The following is a 17,981-nucleotide window of genomic DNA, read 5'->3' on the forward strand; positions in this document are numbered from 1 at the left end:
ATTAGGACAGGGGTTCTGCCGCTTGCTTTTGTGCAGCTAGGCTTACAGGAAATGGCCAATTTGCACTTAGTCAGTGTAATTGTTGTAATCAGCCAATTCTGAGATTTGTGGAAAAATTGTATGAAAGTGAAAAATGTTGCCTGTACATGTTAGTGATTCACAGAAGATGATAAAAATAATAAATGGGGAACTGCCCGTAATCATGTAAAATATAAAGAATGTCATTTTTATATTTTTTTATATTTATGATTAAAGAAAATCAGTGAAGGCTAAAGCAGCTCCCAAGAGTGGACTGTAGCGCCACAGTCCATCTGATTCTGATGCACAGCGTCCATTTAATTCATGTCTCATATTTCCTGTATTTCTGTCACTTCCCCATAGGACGCCAAGGGGTCAGGCCGAGTTGAATCCCATGTCAGGATTGTCCCCACATTGACCTGCGCCTGACTGCATGCCCTCCCAGCAAAAAAGCCCCTGTGAAGGTAAGAGGAACTGGGGGTCCCCTCCCCTGGAAAAGAGGGTCCCTCCCTTTGACAGCTTCACAGAGCCCCATGCCACCTGCCTGCTGAGCCCTGGCCCATATGAAAAGGGAAGCCCTTTGTAATCCGGCAGGGATTACACCACCCAACAATACTCTGCTGAAAAAAGCGACAAAAGCCCCTGTATCAGACGCCACTCAGGGGGAGCGAGGCTATGATCTCCCACTACTACCAACACTGACTCCTCTGCTAGCCCTCTCATCTCCCCAAGAGGTCCCCCCCCACCTTTAAGCATTCGTTGCCTCTGTCCTCCTTCTCCCCTCTCATCTCAAGGATCTGGTCTTTTATCAGCGCATTCCTTTTCATTTGCATTGCGGTGTGGGGAGGGACGCAAAGGTCTCTGATCTGATAGAGAGAGCACAGAGAGCCTGGAGGAACCTCGGGGCACGCTCGCACACACACACAGTCACACACACACACACACACACACACACACACACACACACACACACACACACACACACACACACACACACACACATCCACCTTTTGCACCATGTTGCATTCTCAAGATAACCATAGAGACCTCCAGCAGTTCAGGGTTCAGAGTGGTGAAATCAGACGCGTTTTGCCTGTCTTTCAGGCTCTGTAAAACTTGTATTAAGATGTGGTAGGTAAATCTATCTGTCTAGAAAGTATGGATCTTTATTAAGGTCTGAAAAAGGATGCACGGGAAGGCCTATTAGTTTCAGCAACAGCCTGTGCTTTTGTTCAACATGAAGGGTTCCGTTTCTAAATCCTATAAACACATTTTATAATTAGAGAGCTGCTATTACCATTGTCTATGTCTAAAATATCGGCCAAAGTCTCAAGTTACCTTCTATCCTTCAGTTGTTTTTCTTTTGTGCTATCCATCATTTTGTAGATTCTTTTATCCCTTTTTTGTGGATATCTTATTTTGGACCACTTTTTCACACTCTTTAAAACCTTGATCAAAAAGTGTTTGACCTGATGCTTAAGAGCCTTGTTGTAATTGTTTGTGCTACTCAAAGAGATACAAAAACGTGCATGGTAGTTTACCTTTAGGATTTCACAGGATCATCATTGTATTCCCTACCCACCCATTGCTCAAACACTTGTCAGAATAGGGGTTTGGCCTTGCAAAGGTAAAAAGTAATGATCGATTGAGGACACAAACAACAGGAGAGCAAATGTGTTGCACTAAATCTACAACCTTCAGTCAGCCAGACATTGACTTGTATGGGCGGGGGGGGGTACATCAGCTTTCGGCTGTACTCGCATCAATGCGATCCCTGAATGCATATAGAATGGAAAATCATTCAAAGCATATTATGTTAGGATGTATGAGCCATTTCAAAATATTAATTCAGCATTATTTGAGGTGTCCGTTAAAGATGACAGTCACAGCTAGAAGGCCGTTGACTCAACTGAGTGATTCCATACCTCTATTACACATGATCTATGAATGTATGAGAGGGACCGATTTTTCATTACCGATACATTGTCCCTGGAGGCAGTTGTTAAAGAAGAATCTGTGAATTATCCCCCCATGGAACAACTGGCCCTTGTCATGAGCTGAGTAGAGAGGAAAAGAAGAGAAGAGAAGGGAATGCAAGGGAAGAGAAGAGAAGGGAAACATAGCAATGCACCAGAGTATTGATAGTAGTGGTGGGATTGAGAGAGACTGGAAGGACGCCAGAGGAATGTCTCTCCCTGTGCTTGTGATCCTAGCTATTGCCGCCTCTCCCTCTGTCCAGTTAATTGGAATACAAAGCAGAGTGGGGTCGATGAGAGAACGGGTGGAGGAGGGGGTGATGTCTGTCTCCAGCAACACTCAACCTTCACTGCTCGCTGGGAATTGACTGGGGAACCAGCAAGCGAGACCGACACACTGTCACTGGTAAAATGAACTGTCACCTTGCATTTCTCAACCTCCTGGCAGCGTTGAATTGGCTGCTTTGAACCATGTGACGTGACACTGATTGAGTTCTGGCTTGCGCCTCCTGGGTTCTGAGGAAGGAGCCCGTTTAATTTTGAGGATACGGCCCCTCGATGCAAAGCACCGAGGTACGGCACGGGAGCGTCAGTGCCGAGGAGCATCTTTAGCCATGTTCTGCACACCAGAAACCACTCATGGCAGCACTTTTCTTTCTCACTGCCCCTCATTATTTCATTGTGCTGCTTCGTTACTCTGCCTCTCAGCTGCTCTTGTTTTTCTTACGCCATACCGTCATGGCGGTCTGACAGGCACGTGGAGGAGGAAAACTATTAGGGGTAGCCATTTGGATCCTGGAGGCAATCCCAGGGAGTATTAAGACGTTAACCCTGGCCAAGTCACATGTCTCTCTCGGTTACTATGCTGATGGAGTGGGGAACGGATGCAGTTGCAGGAGGACCCAGGAGGCTGTGGGGCTTCAGGTTGGCCAAGGCTTCCAGATCCAATAGAGCCTGACTTGGAAGGGGGGATGGGTGTCAAGAAACTCTCAGCCTTGGCTAAAAGGAGCCTCACTGCTGTAACAAAGGGAAGGAATAAGGGAGCATGCCATGATCAAGTAGGCAGCATTTGTCAACCAGGCCTCACTGAACAGTGATGGTGGATATGCCACAAACTGGAATTTGCACGCACACACGTATAGTATACTCGCGCGAGCGTGCACACACACACACACACACACACACACACACACACCTCCAAATTATGCTGTTCTCCAAATCTTTTCACAGTATGAGAATGACACAAGTTTCTCAAGTTACCACGTATGGTTATTTTTATTCTTATTATCAGCACTTCATAACCTTGAGAGGTACATATATAATAATATACTATTATAGAGTCATTACAGTATTACGGTATAAATATTCCTCTACTTTTTAGTGAGTGAGTGATATTTATTTATTCATTCATTTAATTACAACTCTCTTCATTTAGTTACAACTCTCTTAAACATGTTGCACAACACTAAAATCCTTGTTAATATAATTCAGACCCAAATGGACGCTTACCATATTTCCTATTGTTATTGTAGCCATTTATTTCATTGTATGGCAAAAATAGCTGATCTCATACACAATGTGATGTGATGTGTTGCGTTGTGAGCTTGTAGATCTGCTATTTTCATAGTTTTTGTATATTAAAAAAGATCTCATATTTTGCCTATATATGATGCGCCCAAAATAGGGACACCAGGTTGAAAGTAGTTAAGCGAATCATAATACCTTTTGTTTGATATCTGTCAATAACAGATGAGGCCCATCTGTGGTATCTCCGAGATTCCCACCGCCCCCTTATCCCATGAATACCATAGCCAGCGTTCCTTTGAAGCCCGGGGACCCTGCAGAGTGACATGCGACAGAGCCACTGGTAGAAAACCGAGGAAGTGAGCCTGGCAATAGACTTGTAAAAGAGCCTGCCACAACTGCAAGCAGCATGGGGTACAAACAGCACTGGTTTGACCTCAAACAAAGTGCAGGAGGAGGAGGAGGGGGACGGCGGGGTGGGGCTGGGGGGGCGGTTAAAGATGTATGAAGATATTTGAAGTGAAAGAAGCTGGCTATGCAAAAAAGGCTAACTAATTAATTCAAAAATAGCAGATCTACACACTTGGCCTGGGCCGGCTTAGCGGTCCAGGCACCTTGACTGGTAATCCAGCATGCCAGTGTGTTGCGGGTTTGAGTGCCGATCCCGACGACCTTTGCTGTGTGTCTTCCCCCCCATCTCTCTCCCTATTTCCTGTCTACCTAATATCAATAAAGGCAAAAAGCACCCCCCGCCCCTACCAAAAAAAGGTATGTAGGCCTAGCCTAACTACCCGTATACCGTAGTAGGCTATAGCCTATATTAAAAAGATCTACACTTGAGGTGTGTGAGCTTGTAGATCTTGTATTTCTCTTCCAGATTTTTTTTATTTTTTTTACGTTTTCAGCTGTAATGACCAAAATAGTGATGCCAGGGTTAAAGTGGTTAATGGCTCCTATTTTTTTGTTTTGTTTGTGCCATGGCATGGTTGATTACCAGGCTCGGCTTGTTTTTCACCATGCCCGTATTGTATACCGCATGCAGGGTTCATTGCCATCCACTCCTCCTCTCCTTGCCCTAGATTCTCCGGCAGAAGGCAGAAGGCTGTGCTGATGTGATGGTGAAAAACATCCTCCTCCTCCTCCTCCTCCTGTTCTCTGGCTGAACATCTGTCTCCGAGGTGTTGGTTCTGGTGCCGATGCTGACACGTCCAGATGGAGAGTCCACTGGGAGCCCTGAGGTATTACACACAGAGATGACAGGGATCGCACCCCCAGAATGAAGTCCCACACTTGCTTTGCGTACGTCCCCAATTATTTTCTTTTCTTTTGTTGTTGTTGGGTCTGTCAGTATTCACAATATCTATTCTATTCTCCCCTCTCCCCAATTCTTGCCCTTGTGACTCATCCCAAGAAGAAGCGTTTGCTTTGAGAAGAAATCCACAGGCTGTGGTAATTAGTAATTAGACAGCCCTTTTCCTTTGCTAATATACTGTAATGAACATTCTGGTACAGTATTTCATTCTGTGGAGATGTATTAATATAGCTGGCGAGAACTTTGAACTCATACAAATATTTGTAATGATCAATTCTATTTATTTAACATTGTGATTTTTCAAACACCTGGAACCTCTTAATTTGGAGGGATGGCAAACATGAATGAATTTGAACACAATAGAATATCCTATAGGCTTAAATAAAAAATAAGAACAAAACTACCTGCAAAAACTGAAGAGAATGTGCATGGGAGGCCTAGAGTTGACTTCTCTGGGCCATTCTGGTGTCTTGACAGATTGACTCTGAATTCATTTGTGGCTGAACTCTGTGTGAACCGCAGCTTTAGGGAAAGGGCAGGCCAGATCTGTGTGCAAACCTAACACCCAGTGCAAATATTGAAACTGCTGTCCCTATACACCATCCGATGAAACTCGGTGGGCAGGTCTTGCAAACGTTTAGTCGGGGGTGGGACCAAAATCAGAGTATCATATTGAACCATCAACTCAGAGCTGGTATTTTTCACAATTAGGTTGTAAAAATATAAGTTCATATACAGTACTGTGTGTAAAAAAAAAAGTCTTCCATCAATTGTATCCAAATAGAATTTGGGTAACAAATCAAGCGTGAAACCTGGCTCCCTGGAGTTTGTTGTCATGTTTAGAGCCCCCGGAGGTATTTCGAGGTGAAAGGGTCATCAAGAGTCACCCCATGTGTTGTGAAAGATTCCTCTTGTCACATCAAGCAAGGATGAGCGAAACTACAAGCTAATGTAGACTGTAGTTAGACTATAGTCCTTATGTAATGTGCCAAGCAATGTAATGTAATGGAGTCAATATTTTGGAAAGGAAAAAGCTGCAGGGGAAAAAAACAGTCTACACAATTATATATAGGCCTATACAAAAAATGCTTTGATACTAAAGTTTGATTAATTGCCACCATTTCTCTGTTCGTTGAATGCACAACTTCCAAACATTTTTGAGACAACAGGGTTTTTTTGTTTGTTTTTTTTAGCTAATTTTTATTAAGGTAAATCATCTGGACATATTTAGGAAAATAACATGTAAATAAATAGTGCAAAACAATAACACTGGCGATAACTCCAATGCTGTAACACAAAAACATATAGAGGAAAGGAAATGCAGCAATAGAAAGGTTATCAGAGCATCTCTGCATCAAATTTCAGAAATTAATGCATTAAGCACAAATATACCCTGTAGTCCTGCAAGCAATTGCACAGTTCTGTCTCAGTTGTTGTGATTTAACACAGTGATGGATGTGGAAATCGTTCGAATGGGCCTCACAATGTGGAAGTCAGTCTGTCTCACATAGTTCAGATTCACTGCCTTTCACCGTCAGATTGCACCTTCGGGGAGGTATCGGGCGTGGGGACTTTCTCCAAATTGACCGGGACGCTTCCTCCGGTTTTCTCGCGCTTTTTCTGCTTCATCCTGCGGTTCTGGAACCAGATCTTCACTTGCGTCTCGTTGAGGTCCAGGCTAGCGGCGACCTCGACGCGCCGTGCCCGGGTCAGGTACTTGTTGAAGTGGAACTCCTTCTCCAGCTCGGTGAGCTGCTTGGTGGTGAAGTTGGTTCGGATCACGTTTTGGCCCGGGACCCCGTACTCGGACATGATAGCTGTGTAGGGGGAAATGGAGGATGAGTGATGAATGTATAAAGCATGGGTCTGATGAAAAGAAATTAAAACGAAATTGTGCGTGGTAAAATGAAAGTGTGCATGGGAATGAAAGTTAATGGGGACAATCATGTTTAATCAGTAAACAACATTCTGACAATATACTTAAGTTATACAAATAGTCTATACTAGGCCTACGTTTCAGGACACGGAAGTGGTTTTGATTAATGTTGTTACGCACACCGCTCCAAGATGTACGCACAGCTCTATAGGCCTACGCAATACGCATTCACAGCGTCAATACCCTCCCAGGGTTAAATGAACACTCATGGGTTTTCGCAGTGCAGTACAGGCTACATTCCGGGGTCATGTAGGTTAGGTTACTCTATAAATGTTGCCAGTCTGAACAAACCTGTTTTGGGAGGATTCCTCTTTACTTTCATCCAGTCGAAAGTTTGTGATGGTTCTGTGTGATTCGATTCATTGTCGTTATTTTGGGGCGTTAATCTCGAATAAACACTGTCTGCGTATTGTTGCTGCCTCTGTTTTTCGCTGCTGAAGTGGAGATAAGGCGCAGCTCCTCCGGGCCCGTAATTATCCCCGCCGGCGTAAGAAGGAGCCATGTTTGCTCCTCCATTCGGGGAAACTTGCGAATGAATGAACCCTCGGTCCTGTTCGTGGCTGAGGCCATATTGGTGAAGTCCGTATTCCAAAGTTGAGCCAACTTGCGCTCCATATATCGCGTTTGCCGGCGTGGGAAACGGCAGATCTAAGTTGACGAGAGTCTGGTGTTGGTGAAGAGGGTGGCCCAGGGGCTGGTGTGGAGTGGAAGTTGCACCGACCTGCAAGCGCCCGTCGGATCCGTAGCTTTCACTTGTTGCGCACGGGCTGGATGATAAAGGCGACATGTATCCGTGGTTCAAATTGTGGTATCCAGCCTTGGCATTTAAGATATTCGCTCCCCTGTTGCACACGGAGTAGTCTAGGTAGGAGTTCATCCTGCCGGCCTGTTGTTTAAGCAGAATTGATGAGCACTGAGCAGTCATTAATTGGAAGCTCGCCTTGCCCTAACCTCTAGGTAGTATGTCAAAGCTGTAAAAGTGCCTTCCACTCTCATATCACCTTCGTGACAGACCATGTGACTCTCCACACGCCAATGGCCAGGGACCTACAGCAGTCTGTCAGGTCTGGAGGGTCGTCCATCAAACGGATCACATTTACATGACAAACGCTTCAATCAAACGCGCCCATCAATCTGATAAGGCTACAAACATCAAGCCACATACTATAGGCTGCAATGATTCACAGTAGCTTGAATGCTTGGTTTAAAAATAATCATAAAAGTCTGACAAAGAAAATCAATTAGGACCAACATATTTTACTGCCTCATCGTAAATACTTGACACGCTGGAGGCTAATTGTTCACATTATTTACTAAAGGTGACAAGTTGCGTCCCATAATCACCCTATCATCATAGGCAAAGTCCTAAATTATTATGACATAATGCTTTTATGGGAATGCATTGTTTTAACTTAAACGTTTTGACCCACCTATTGATTTAATAAATTGGCCTATATAGGTATAGGTAATGTGGCTGAAAACGCATTATTTTATTTCTCTTGCTATAGCCTATTTTTGTTTGTTTTTTATCAAGCATTGATATCGTCGTGACGTCGTCATTGAAATGTGTTGCATGTTGGACAACGAAAACTATACGATTACTGAGAACAACATTTTTTGCCCCAAAACCAATTTGCTAACCGAAATGGTTTGGCCAGCTATAGAAGACTCAAATCGTTGCTTAGCCTTTCACAGAGCCTGCTATACCATACATGTCTGAATCAGACAGTATCGCAGAAAAGAGCAGCGCAATTAATTCAGTGATCAATCATGTGCTCTTTTAAAAGATTGACAGCTTCGGTTACCCATTTTGCCAATGAAAGAACAAAGACGCATTTGAGAGCTATACTTCTCAGTCCCCTTTTGTGCCTCATGCATGAGTTGGAAATACCATAAAAACAGGGCCTGTTATATCATGGTAAATCACAGTAAATAAACATTCTGAAGTTTATGATATATTACAGGCCCTTCTAGCTAATTGGGTTAATGCATGAAATGAAGATTACTCGTTTAGATTGGCATGATCACCGAGGGCCAGTTCGAGTGGTATGCCTTGGGTTGAAATTTGAACAAATTGCTTTTATTTATAGCAGTGGACATTTTCGTTTAAGATGCCATGCAGGCTGGAGATATAGAAAGTATAGTGTTGAACGAATGTTTTGAGTATTCAACCGACGCACCTTCTAAGTAAAACACAACAAACGCCGTAAACAGCATGAACAAATATAAATAAATATATTACATTTGGAAAGTGGACAATTAAATATATATACATGTTGTAAATAAATAAATAAATAACACAAATCAATGAGACGTATGGTATATGCCTAATATGTTCCCCACAATTATTTAAACTAAATAATGAAAATGCATGCATTATGCTCAAGCATTAAAGTATTCTCCTTATACTGCTGCGCATGGGCTTATAGTTATAAATCATCTGCTGTAGGCAGCCTCGGTAGCCTAATCTATAATGTAGTCTAAACCTGTTTTTTAAAGTTTGAAATTGAATTAAAATGGCTGTGCTAAAAAATAAAAAAATAAAAAACGGTGTCGCTTATTATGATTAATGTGGCACACAAGATATGGAAACCTATATGTCCAATCATTTTCAACTCCAAAAACGTATATTATTACTCCACATCTACAAATGAGTCAGTTTTGGAGCTCGCATGATTCTCTCCTGAGAACAGTAGCTCTCTGAGAAATATGACACGTTTTGACCACTTATTCCGTCATCTGCAGGGGTCGATATTTGGGAAATGCTGCATGTGGAATTATTGTAGTTGACGTCGTATCGCGGGCCGTTCGTTAGGTGATCCCGAAGGCCTCTGGGATGATCACACTGTGAGTATTTCTGTGGGAACGAGTCGTGGTGCTGCTGTGCTTTTAGGGCTGCAGGGTTCGACGACAGTGACTGCTTTGGGGGCTTCAATGGCGGCGGTGAAACGGCCTCGTAGTCGCCGGCGCCCAGATGGACATAACCCAGGCTGGACAGGGTAGTGGTAGGGCTGTCCGGGCAGGAGGAGGGAGGGAACGAGGAGGAGGAGGGGGTCGCGCCGCTCAATTTGTCATCCTTCTTCTGCTTCATCCTCCTGTTCTGGAACCAGATCTTGATCTGCCGCTCGTGCAGGTTGAGGGAGCCGGCCATCTCCACGCGTCGCGGACGGCCCAGGTAGCGGTTGAAGTGGAACTCCTTCTCGAGCTCCACCAGCTGCGAGCTCGTGTACGCCGTGCGCGCTCTCTTATTGGCCGCCGCTACTGCGGCCGCTGTCTGCGCGCTGGTGGAGGAGGTGGAGGTGGTGCAACACTGGTCTGGCAACACAGAATCAAAACAAGGACCACATCACTACACATGTGAATTACATTTACTGAGATGGTGCTGCATGTGTCACACCATCAGCTGTTGTTGCTTAATTGGTCTGATGACCTATATATGTCTGCACTCTCCACTGCACCTCCTTCATATTTATTTCAAACGGTTGGCCTTGAAATATTTCAAGTGAAATAACCAGTATTTATAACAGATTGGCATAGACACATGCGATTCAGAGTCCAAAGGCGTGACAGTCCTCTAGCTGTGTCTGAAATTCTGAATTATCATTCAGACCTTGTTCACCATACAGGCCCCAGCCTCCAACCCCTGCATACTCCTTCAGTTCAGTGCTTTTATAGTGCATACACCAAGGATTTTGATGTTTACTTGCATTAGTGTCTATATTTAACTGGTAAAATATTATGCAATGAGCTACATATGATAATTCATTTGACCTCATCATGGGTAAATTGTTTTACTCTGCAGTTAAATTAACGCAAGATTTGACTGTGCATCTTGATGATGCATGTGCAGGCCCTGCATGAAATCACACTGAATACCTATTGTCTGATTGTGTCAGTATAACCTGACTTGTGCATGTCTGAGCTTATATTCTATAGTCTGTTGTCGTCTGGAACTCTGGGTTGTGCCCTGAGTGACAAGTATTCTATTTATTTAAGATTTATTCTTCTAGCGCAGTTATAAGCATTTGAACTTGAGATTACTTAAAAATAGTATTTTTGGCGTTAAATAATCACACATGATTTATATATAGGCGGGTTGACTTTTTAAAACAGACTGCTTGTTTTATTTAAGCTATATGCTATACGCACCTGGGATTATTTTGCTACATTTCTGATCTGAATGTCTGGACTCTTTCATCCAGGGAAAAATCTTTTTGATAACGGTTAATTTAGGGCTGCTGTTGTTGTTGTTGTTGTTGTTGTGCTGTTTTGATTTCCTCGATTTGTGGTCAAACGACTGCACTGAGCAGCAGCCAGGTGTCTTTGACTTGTTGTTGTTGCTGCTCTCCATTTGTCCATGCAGTGCTCGGTGCCTCGTTGCCTCGCGACTGCACATAAAAGCATCGACATCTCCACAATCGTCCTCCTCAAACTGAGTGCTTATGAAGTTGTGGTGGTGGATGCTGTTGTAGGTCTGCATGTCCGTGGAAGGTCTCTCGGCGCCCTTCTAACCTCCTCACAGAACATTGGCAGCTTTCCAAAGGCCACTTTGTTGCCGGTCTGAGAGGATATAGAAAAAAGGGGGTAAAAAGACAAAATCAGGGAGGAGACCGCATGATCCATCTTATCAATTCAATAGTATGGTGACATGAATAGCGAGCCTCTCTTGTCCACAAAAGCAAATGGAAAACTGGTCATATAGTCCTAGATGAAAATCTGGGCTTCCTACTATACAAAATAGGCTACAATCTATACCAACAGATATCGACCACGTAAATCTAATTCAATCTATGTATAGGATTAGGACTCCATATTTGTTTTTGTTTTCATAATTGTTTATTTTCGTTCACGTCCTGCATGGGCCTCTCAGCTGCATTTTATTTCATGGATTCAAAATGCACCTTTTTGTTAGTTTGTGTTAATTCAAACAATAGCACTACATGACTGATAAATGGACATGTTCATATTATTTAGAAATATGTTCTCATACTGTTTTTATTAAATTCTGAGAAAGCATAAGAGAACAAAGACCATAAGACTAATAAACATCCCAATTAGACTATGTTGTGTAATAACACATCATACATTTACCATTGTTAATTTGTTAAAAGTAATAACATTATTTTAATCTGTTAATTGATATATGTAGGATTTTCTTATATGGCTGGTGTAAATATAAACAAAGAAACTAAACAAAGCATGGCTACACCAGACTATACATATTTAACGGAAGCAACACGAATACAACATCTTGAATACGCAATTTAAAGGTGTTTGCATATAGTCTGTATACATCTGTGATGTAGCCTATACGATATTGTAATAAAACAAAGGGCTCTGCAACATTCTCATTTTCTGCATATAGCCTAAACCTCATTTTAATCCCGAGTTTGAACTGTCACATGCAGCGAAATCTGGTTGAACGAAAATGGATGCAATTGAACATTCGTTTCTGAGGAGCACGAGCGGAGAGACAGAGAACGAATGTAGAATAAGTATGGAGGCATGCAGCTTTATGAACTCTGGTTGAACCGTCGCCGGAGTCAGGGTCGTAAATCATAAAGACACATAGCCGAGTCCACACAGCACAGCCCCGGCTTGCTTACCTTCCGCACGTACAGCGGCGCGTCACATTAATTTCGCATAAAAATCCCCTCTGAAACAAATAACGATTACTCTCACCTTTGGAAAATACCGGGGGAATATTTCTAATCCAAGTCCTTTGCACTGGCTGGTGGTGGATGCAGGCTGGCTGTGCATGCCAGTGGTCGAAGAAGCAGAGAGTGGACAGTGTTTCTGATCTGCTTGCACAGTATAGACCGCCCTACATCTCCAGACATAGCCTTTCTGCTGATCATGCATGCCCCAGCCTCACATCACACCACGGATGATATGGCTTGAGATAACATAATAATAATTTAAGACGGGCTATTGTAATGCCTGCATGGCTATTCTGGCTAAAGTATTGCCTTTTTCGTCTACATTTTGTGCATGGATTATATAGGGCAGCAATTTGTCAGAAGTGGGAATTATGGTAATCTAAGACGCGGAGGAGATGGGTGGACAAGGCTTGTGATTCGTGCCTCGGGGGCTGGTGGGGAAGAAAGGCCAGCCATTGCTCTCATATTTTGGCACTGAATCACAATTTGCCTCTGTCGATTCAGGCAGAGAAAAGAAGTTGTACTTATTTTGGTTTTGTTCATGGGTCCAAATACCTCAGAGTCCTATAAGCAGAAGTGCCGAGTTGAACTATAATTGGACTATTAGTAGATGTTATATTAATAGTATACCGGTAATGTGTTTTATTTTTATTTAACAACGTTAATGATCACGTGGAACTTGGAAGTGAATCTAAATGCATTTCCTCTTCAGCAAATCTGTTTTATAGCCTATATAGTTTTTGAGAAATTGCAATCCAGTGCTGTGAAATGGAAAACATAAACGGCTACGTCTCTATTTGATTGAAACAGTCCTGGTATCTTGCCCATGATAATGAATTCCAACATGGCCGAAGTCCCACTTAGGACTAATGCCAGATATGTCAGAGATAGCTTAGCCAAGGGCTTGAGGTGTTTAGTCTATAGTTCTACAGATTGAGCAAGTCTCATTTTTACTATACCAACACATTCGTATTCCCATGCAGCGCACATCATATTATATACTGTGTAATTAGATTGTATCATTGTATATGCTTTCTAATTTCCTTGTTACATTTTCCCATCTCGTTCGTGATAATCTAGTATAGCGCCCGCGTTGTCTGTGCATGCAGTCCGAGGCCATTTTCTATTTTGTTGCGTTATTGTTAACATTCATTAAAAGCTGCGCGCATGTCTGTCCGCGAAGTTTATAATTAGGCCCATGACAATCAAAATGCCGCTTGATTGGTGCAGCGGGTCGATGCGGCTCTCTGGCGGTGCTTTGATCTCTCGTGTTCATCTTTCAATTGAGGATGCTCAATCACTTTGATTGGTCCGCACAGGGAACGCACATAGGTAATATTTAACTAGTGACACAGAGTAACACAAGTGAATGTCTTTGATCTTTCAACCATGTAGGCTTACATGCGACAGACATACGACAGTGGCTATTTGGTTAGTTATTCAAAAATTAAACCAATACTACGTTGTGTGTCCATATACAGCATTATGTCCATGACTAATATGCTTGGTCTAATTAAACTTTTAGGCTGAAGTTACCCTGATAGCTCTTTAACTTGATGCAGTCATGAGCGACGATAAGTGCACTTGCTTCGCAGCGCATAGCCTATACAAAAGAAAACATAATTGCTTTGCCATAGTTTTGGCAATATGTATGGCATAAGTATAAGACAGATATTATTCCTCATGCTTGGTTCTTGCTTTATTGAGTTGCTATATAGATATGTGAGCCTGATGAAGAAATGATATAGATCCCATATAAAAATGCACTCATATACATAAAGGAAAACTACATGATCTGCAAAACAGTATAGGCAAGGGCTTGCATGCAGGGGAAGTGAAAGATCAGTTTATAAACATGAGCCTAAATGTCACAATGTCATGTTGTAATGCGTGATCTCTGCAGAATATAGCTGCCTGTCACCTATATGTGTCATGGTTGCCATGCGCTATATGACGACATGCACACCGTGGTCATAAACAGCCGCAGTTATCATATAAGTTATATCACATCATCATCATCACAGTCATACTCCGTCCAGAGCCCGTCCAAGCCCTATACTAGTATTCGGCCCATCGCTGTTTATCCGGTGATGGATTCGCTACTTTGTTGGGTTGAGGGATGGCACATTCTTGACGAATGCACGTCACAGAGTATAGCCTTGCTCACAATTAGCTGAAGGAATCACTTGTCGACGAGATAGAACAGTGGTTCTCAAAGTGGGCTCGCGGGGACCCCCAGGGGTCCTTGAGGGGGTTCCAGGGGGTCGCCGGCAAAATGAGTTAATAACCTCAAAATCGGTTTAACCGGACTTTAAAACCGCGCGGCTATTTGAAAACAGCCAATACAAGCTCACAGGGTCGCCATGCCATTATAGGCCTATACACGTGAGCTTGTAGATGATAGATCTGCTATATAAAATATAAATAAATATGACACAAAACATTTTCAGATGGGGATCCGCGATATTGTGGAAATATTATGAATTTGGGGGTCCTGGGATGTGAAAAGGTTTGAGAACCACTGGAGGATATGACCTCCATGACAGGCATGCACTATAGGAAAACAAAAAATAGCGGATCTATTGTGAACAAGTGCAATTCTATACCTCAACAAACACAGTTACCTATACACCTCACAAGCAGTTTGAAAGTACTAAAGGCTATAGGGTATAATGTTGAGGGTCAGAGTAGAGCAGAGGCCTAACCACATGTGAACCTGCACATATTGCCTTGAGCCTGATCGTCAATTTTTGGCAAAGATATTTGGTGTAGGCCTAGGGAGAAAAGTGCTCCAATGCATCTCAGGTCTGTTTTACTGAGGGTGTAAGTGCAGAAGCTCAAAGTTATCTTTTTGGCTAATGTGCAGGCAATATTTGCTGGAAGCTGACATGAAATCGTAATCTTCTTTTGTAAGGCTATATGTATATGCTATTAATCACAATTGTGATGGGTTTATCTCTGCAGAATAGGCCTGCACACTCTACATAGTTTATTCCTCAGTAAATCATCACTGTAAATTACCAACGTGCTTTGCCTGTATATGCTACCGTATTACCCCACAGAACTGATAAAAGAAAATCTATAATAAGACAACTTACTTTTTTCGGCCTCATCTTCCTTTTATATATATCTGTTTCACAAGACAGTTTTTCCGTCCTCTCAGCGACTCTTGGAACGTGTCCCTGCCCTTAGCCCTAAACTCCTCCTTGATGATCTGGCCTGGCAACGGACAGTGGACCGAGGAGAGGAGTTGATAAATGATTACCCGAACAATGCCCACATTGTAGGCCTCCCCGAAACCTTCCACGGATGTCATATTCTCAAAGAATGTATAGCGCATGCACGAGCATGCTCTATACATAATATACACTTATTCTGCGGTGGAGGCCTATATATCTATATCTGACTATAGGCTAATCTGAAATAATAATAATTAATAGTGTGTGCGTGTGCGTGTGTGTGTGTGTGTGTGTGTGTGTGTGTGTGTGTGTGTGTGTGTGTGTGTGTGTGTGTGTGTGTGTGTGTGTGTGTGTGCGTGTGCGTGTGTGTGCGTGAGAGAGACTGCAGCATGTGCGCGCGTGCATGCATGGCACATAATAATCATCTCGTGAGGCGGTGAGGTCGTGACCATCTTCAATCGTTTCTTTCCCTCCTTTTCATCCTGATCCTGGCGAAGTGTCATCAACTACATACTCCCTAAGACGCGAATTTGTGGCTGCTTGTTGTTAACACAAATTCGGATCTACAGGGTAAATATAGATGACAGGTGGTCAGCGTCGACCGGCGAGGAAGTCTTATATGTTCCCCTTGGCATTTGAATGTGAACATTTTACAGCATTCTTTGAATTTTGTAAATAATAATAATATTAATTATTATTCAGTCCCCTTTATTCTTTATGCTCACAATGCTCACATGAAGGCTATACATATGCAATAGCATAGCATAGGTTGGGACCCATGCGCACATCTGCAAAAGCACCTCCTCAAATGTGCAATGATTTTATTTCCAATGGTTTGTTTAACTTAATCTGATGTTCTTTATTTTTAAATTGTTGCTCAACGTCCAGGCCTACTATAAAATAAAGAATAAAATATTGAAAAAATAATAATTTAATCTTTTATATATTTATGTAGCCGGGTAGCCCGATCAGCCTTATAGCCTTATAGAACATTTGTAATAATCTAATTCAATTTAAAAACTTTCATACAACTTTTTATTGTATGCTCTCTTTAAGGGGGCGCATCTATCAAAAATGAAACACACAATGTCCTGTATTTCATTGGGAAATTATGCATGTTACAGACAGATGGAGAGCCTACACTGTAATTTCTAATCCCTGATCGATCTCTGAACGGAACCTAATGGCGTTTGATGAACACAATCTGACACGGCAATACTTTGACGTCTCAATATGCGTTGACACTTTGACCCCTTAGGATCTGCACGGGAACAATTTCTTACGGACTCACTCGCGTATTTGTATTAATATAGTAGTAACCTGCTTTCTGAAACAAGTCTCGGTTCGCGGCATTTGGTTGCCAGGGTCAGGGAGGGGAGAGCGAGGGGCAGTGGAAATATTTCCGTCTCAATAAGTGTCTGTCCGCTATAGGGTTAGACAAATGCCCGCCACTTCGACTGAAGAAAAAAAGGCAGAAGATAAAAATAACAAACATGTTGGAGCAGACATGGGCTTTCTATGTTCTGCCTTAACCTACATGGCCCCTAATGATAACAGCCGTGGCCGAGGAACCATCCATCAAAAGCCAAGCCGGTCTGAGGCGCTCTCTGCTGGCGTAGAAGAAGCGTTACATCATCATCATCATCATGAACACAACTCTGACTGGACTCTGTGAATGGCGACAAGATGGGCTGCAAAGTGCAGACCGTCTATTAAGAATAAACTAAATATAGGATACGTTCGCCAACACGTTCTGGGTGACACATGATCGGGTGCATTTATTATTAAATCGGAAGGCCTATAACAATCACCAAATATAGTCTATAAATAAATAACCACAGTGAAATAAAATAGCATGTTATTTTGATATATTTACACACACACTTTGTGATGTGGAAATATTGTGCATATAGGCCTATAACATTTAAAACTTATAGGCTATATAATGTTCAAGATAGCTGTTGGTATAGGCTATTGGGCGGATATGATTTGAAATCAATATGCATGTATACCTATTGGCTATTATCCTTATGGCTATTATTTCCCAGAGCCTATATACTTTCCAAAGCTGTCAATTTAAAGTAAAAATAAATACAGTTCATACATTTATTTTATTGTATTAATTATGTAGCTATTATTATGCTGTGTGTACTGTGTAGTGTAGGCCCGAGTGTTGAGCGTGACAGTGCAATGTCTGAGCGAAGGCAGAGTCCTGCTTTCGGTGCAGCTGTGGTAGTAGTCTATCGTCTACTGACCCAGCGATGATCCCGACACTATGAATTATGCATGAGATCCGGGTACAGATTACCCCTATCAATATGCAATACTCATTACGCTGGTTAAATTGCCACTTAATAGTTATGAATATGTGAAAAT

General features: G+C 42.5%; 1 protein-coding gene across 1 annotated transcript; it reads right to left on the reverse strand.

The window, feature by feature from the left end:
- Positions 1 to 4,593: 4,593 nt before the first annotated feature.
- On the reverse strand, positions 4,594 to 7,643 carry hoxb1b (homeobox B1b; the record flags this gene model as incomplete). Its single annotated transcript, XM_080790094.1, has 3 exons — positions 4,594 to 4,751; positions 6,363 to 6,647; positions 7,058 to 7,643. 3 exons carry the CDS (start codon positions 7,641 to 7,643, stop codon positions 4,594 to 4,596), a joined length of 1,029 nt encoding a protein of 342 aa, XP_080646220.1.
- Positions 7,644 to 17,981: the final 10,338 nt, after the last annotated feature.

This window comes from Protomyctophum bolini (genome assembly GCF_963924005.1).
Source record: "Protomyctophum bolini genome assembly, chromosome: 18".
Taxonomy (NCBI): Eukaryota; Metazoa; Chordata; class Actinopteri; order Myctophiformes; family Myctophidae; genus Protomyctophum; species Protomyctophum bolini.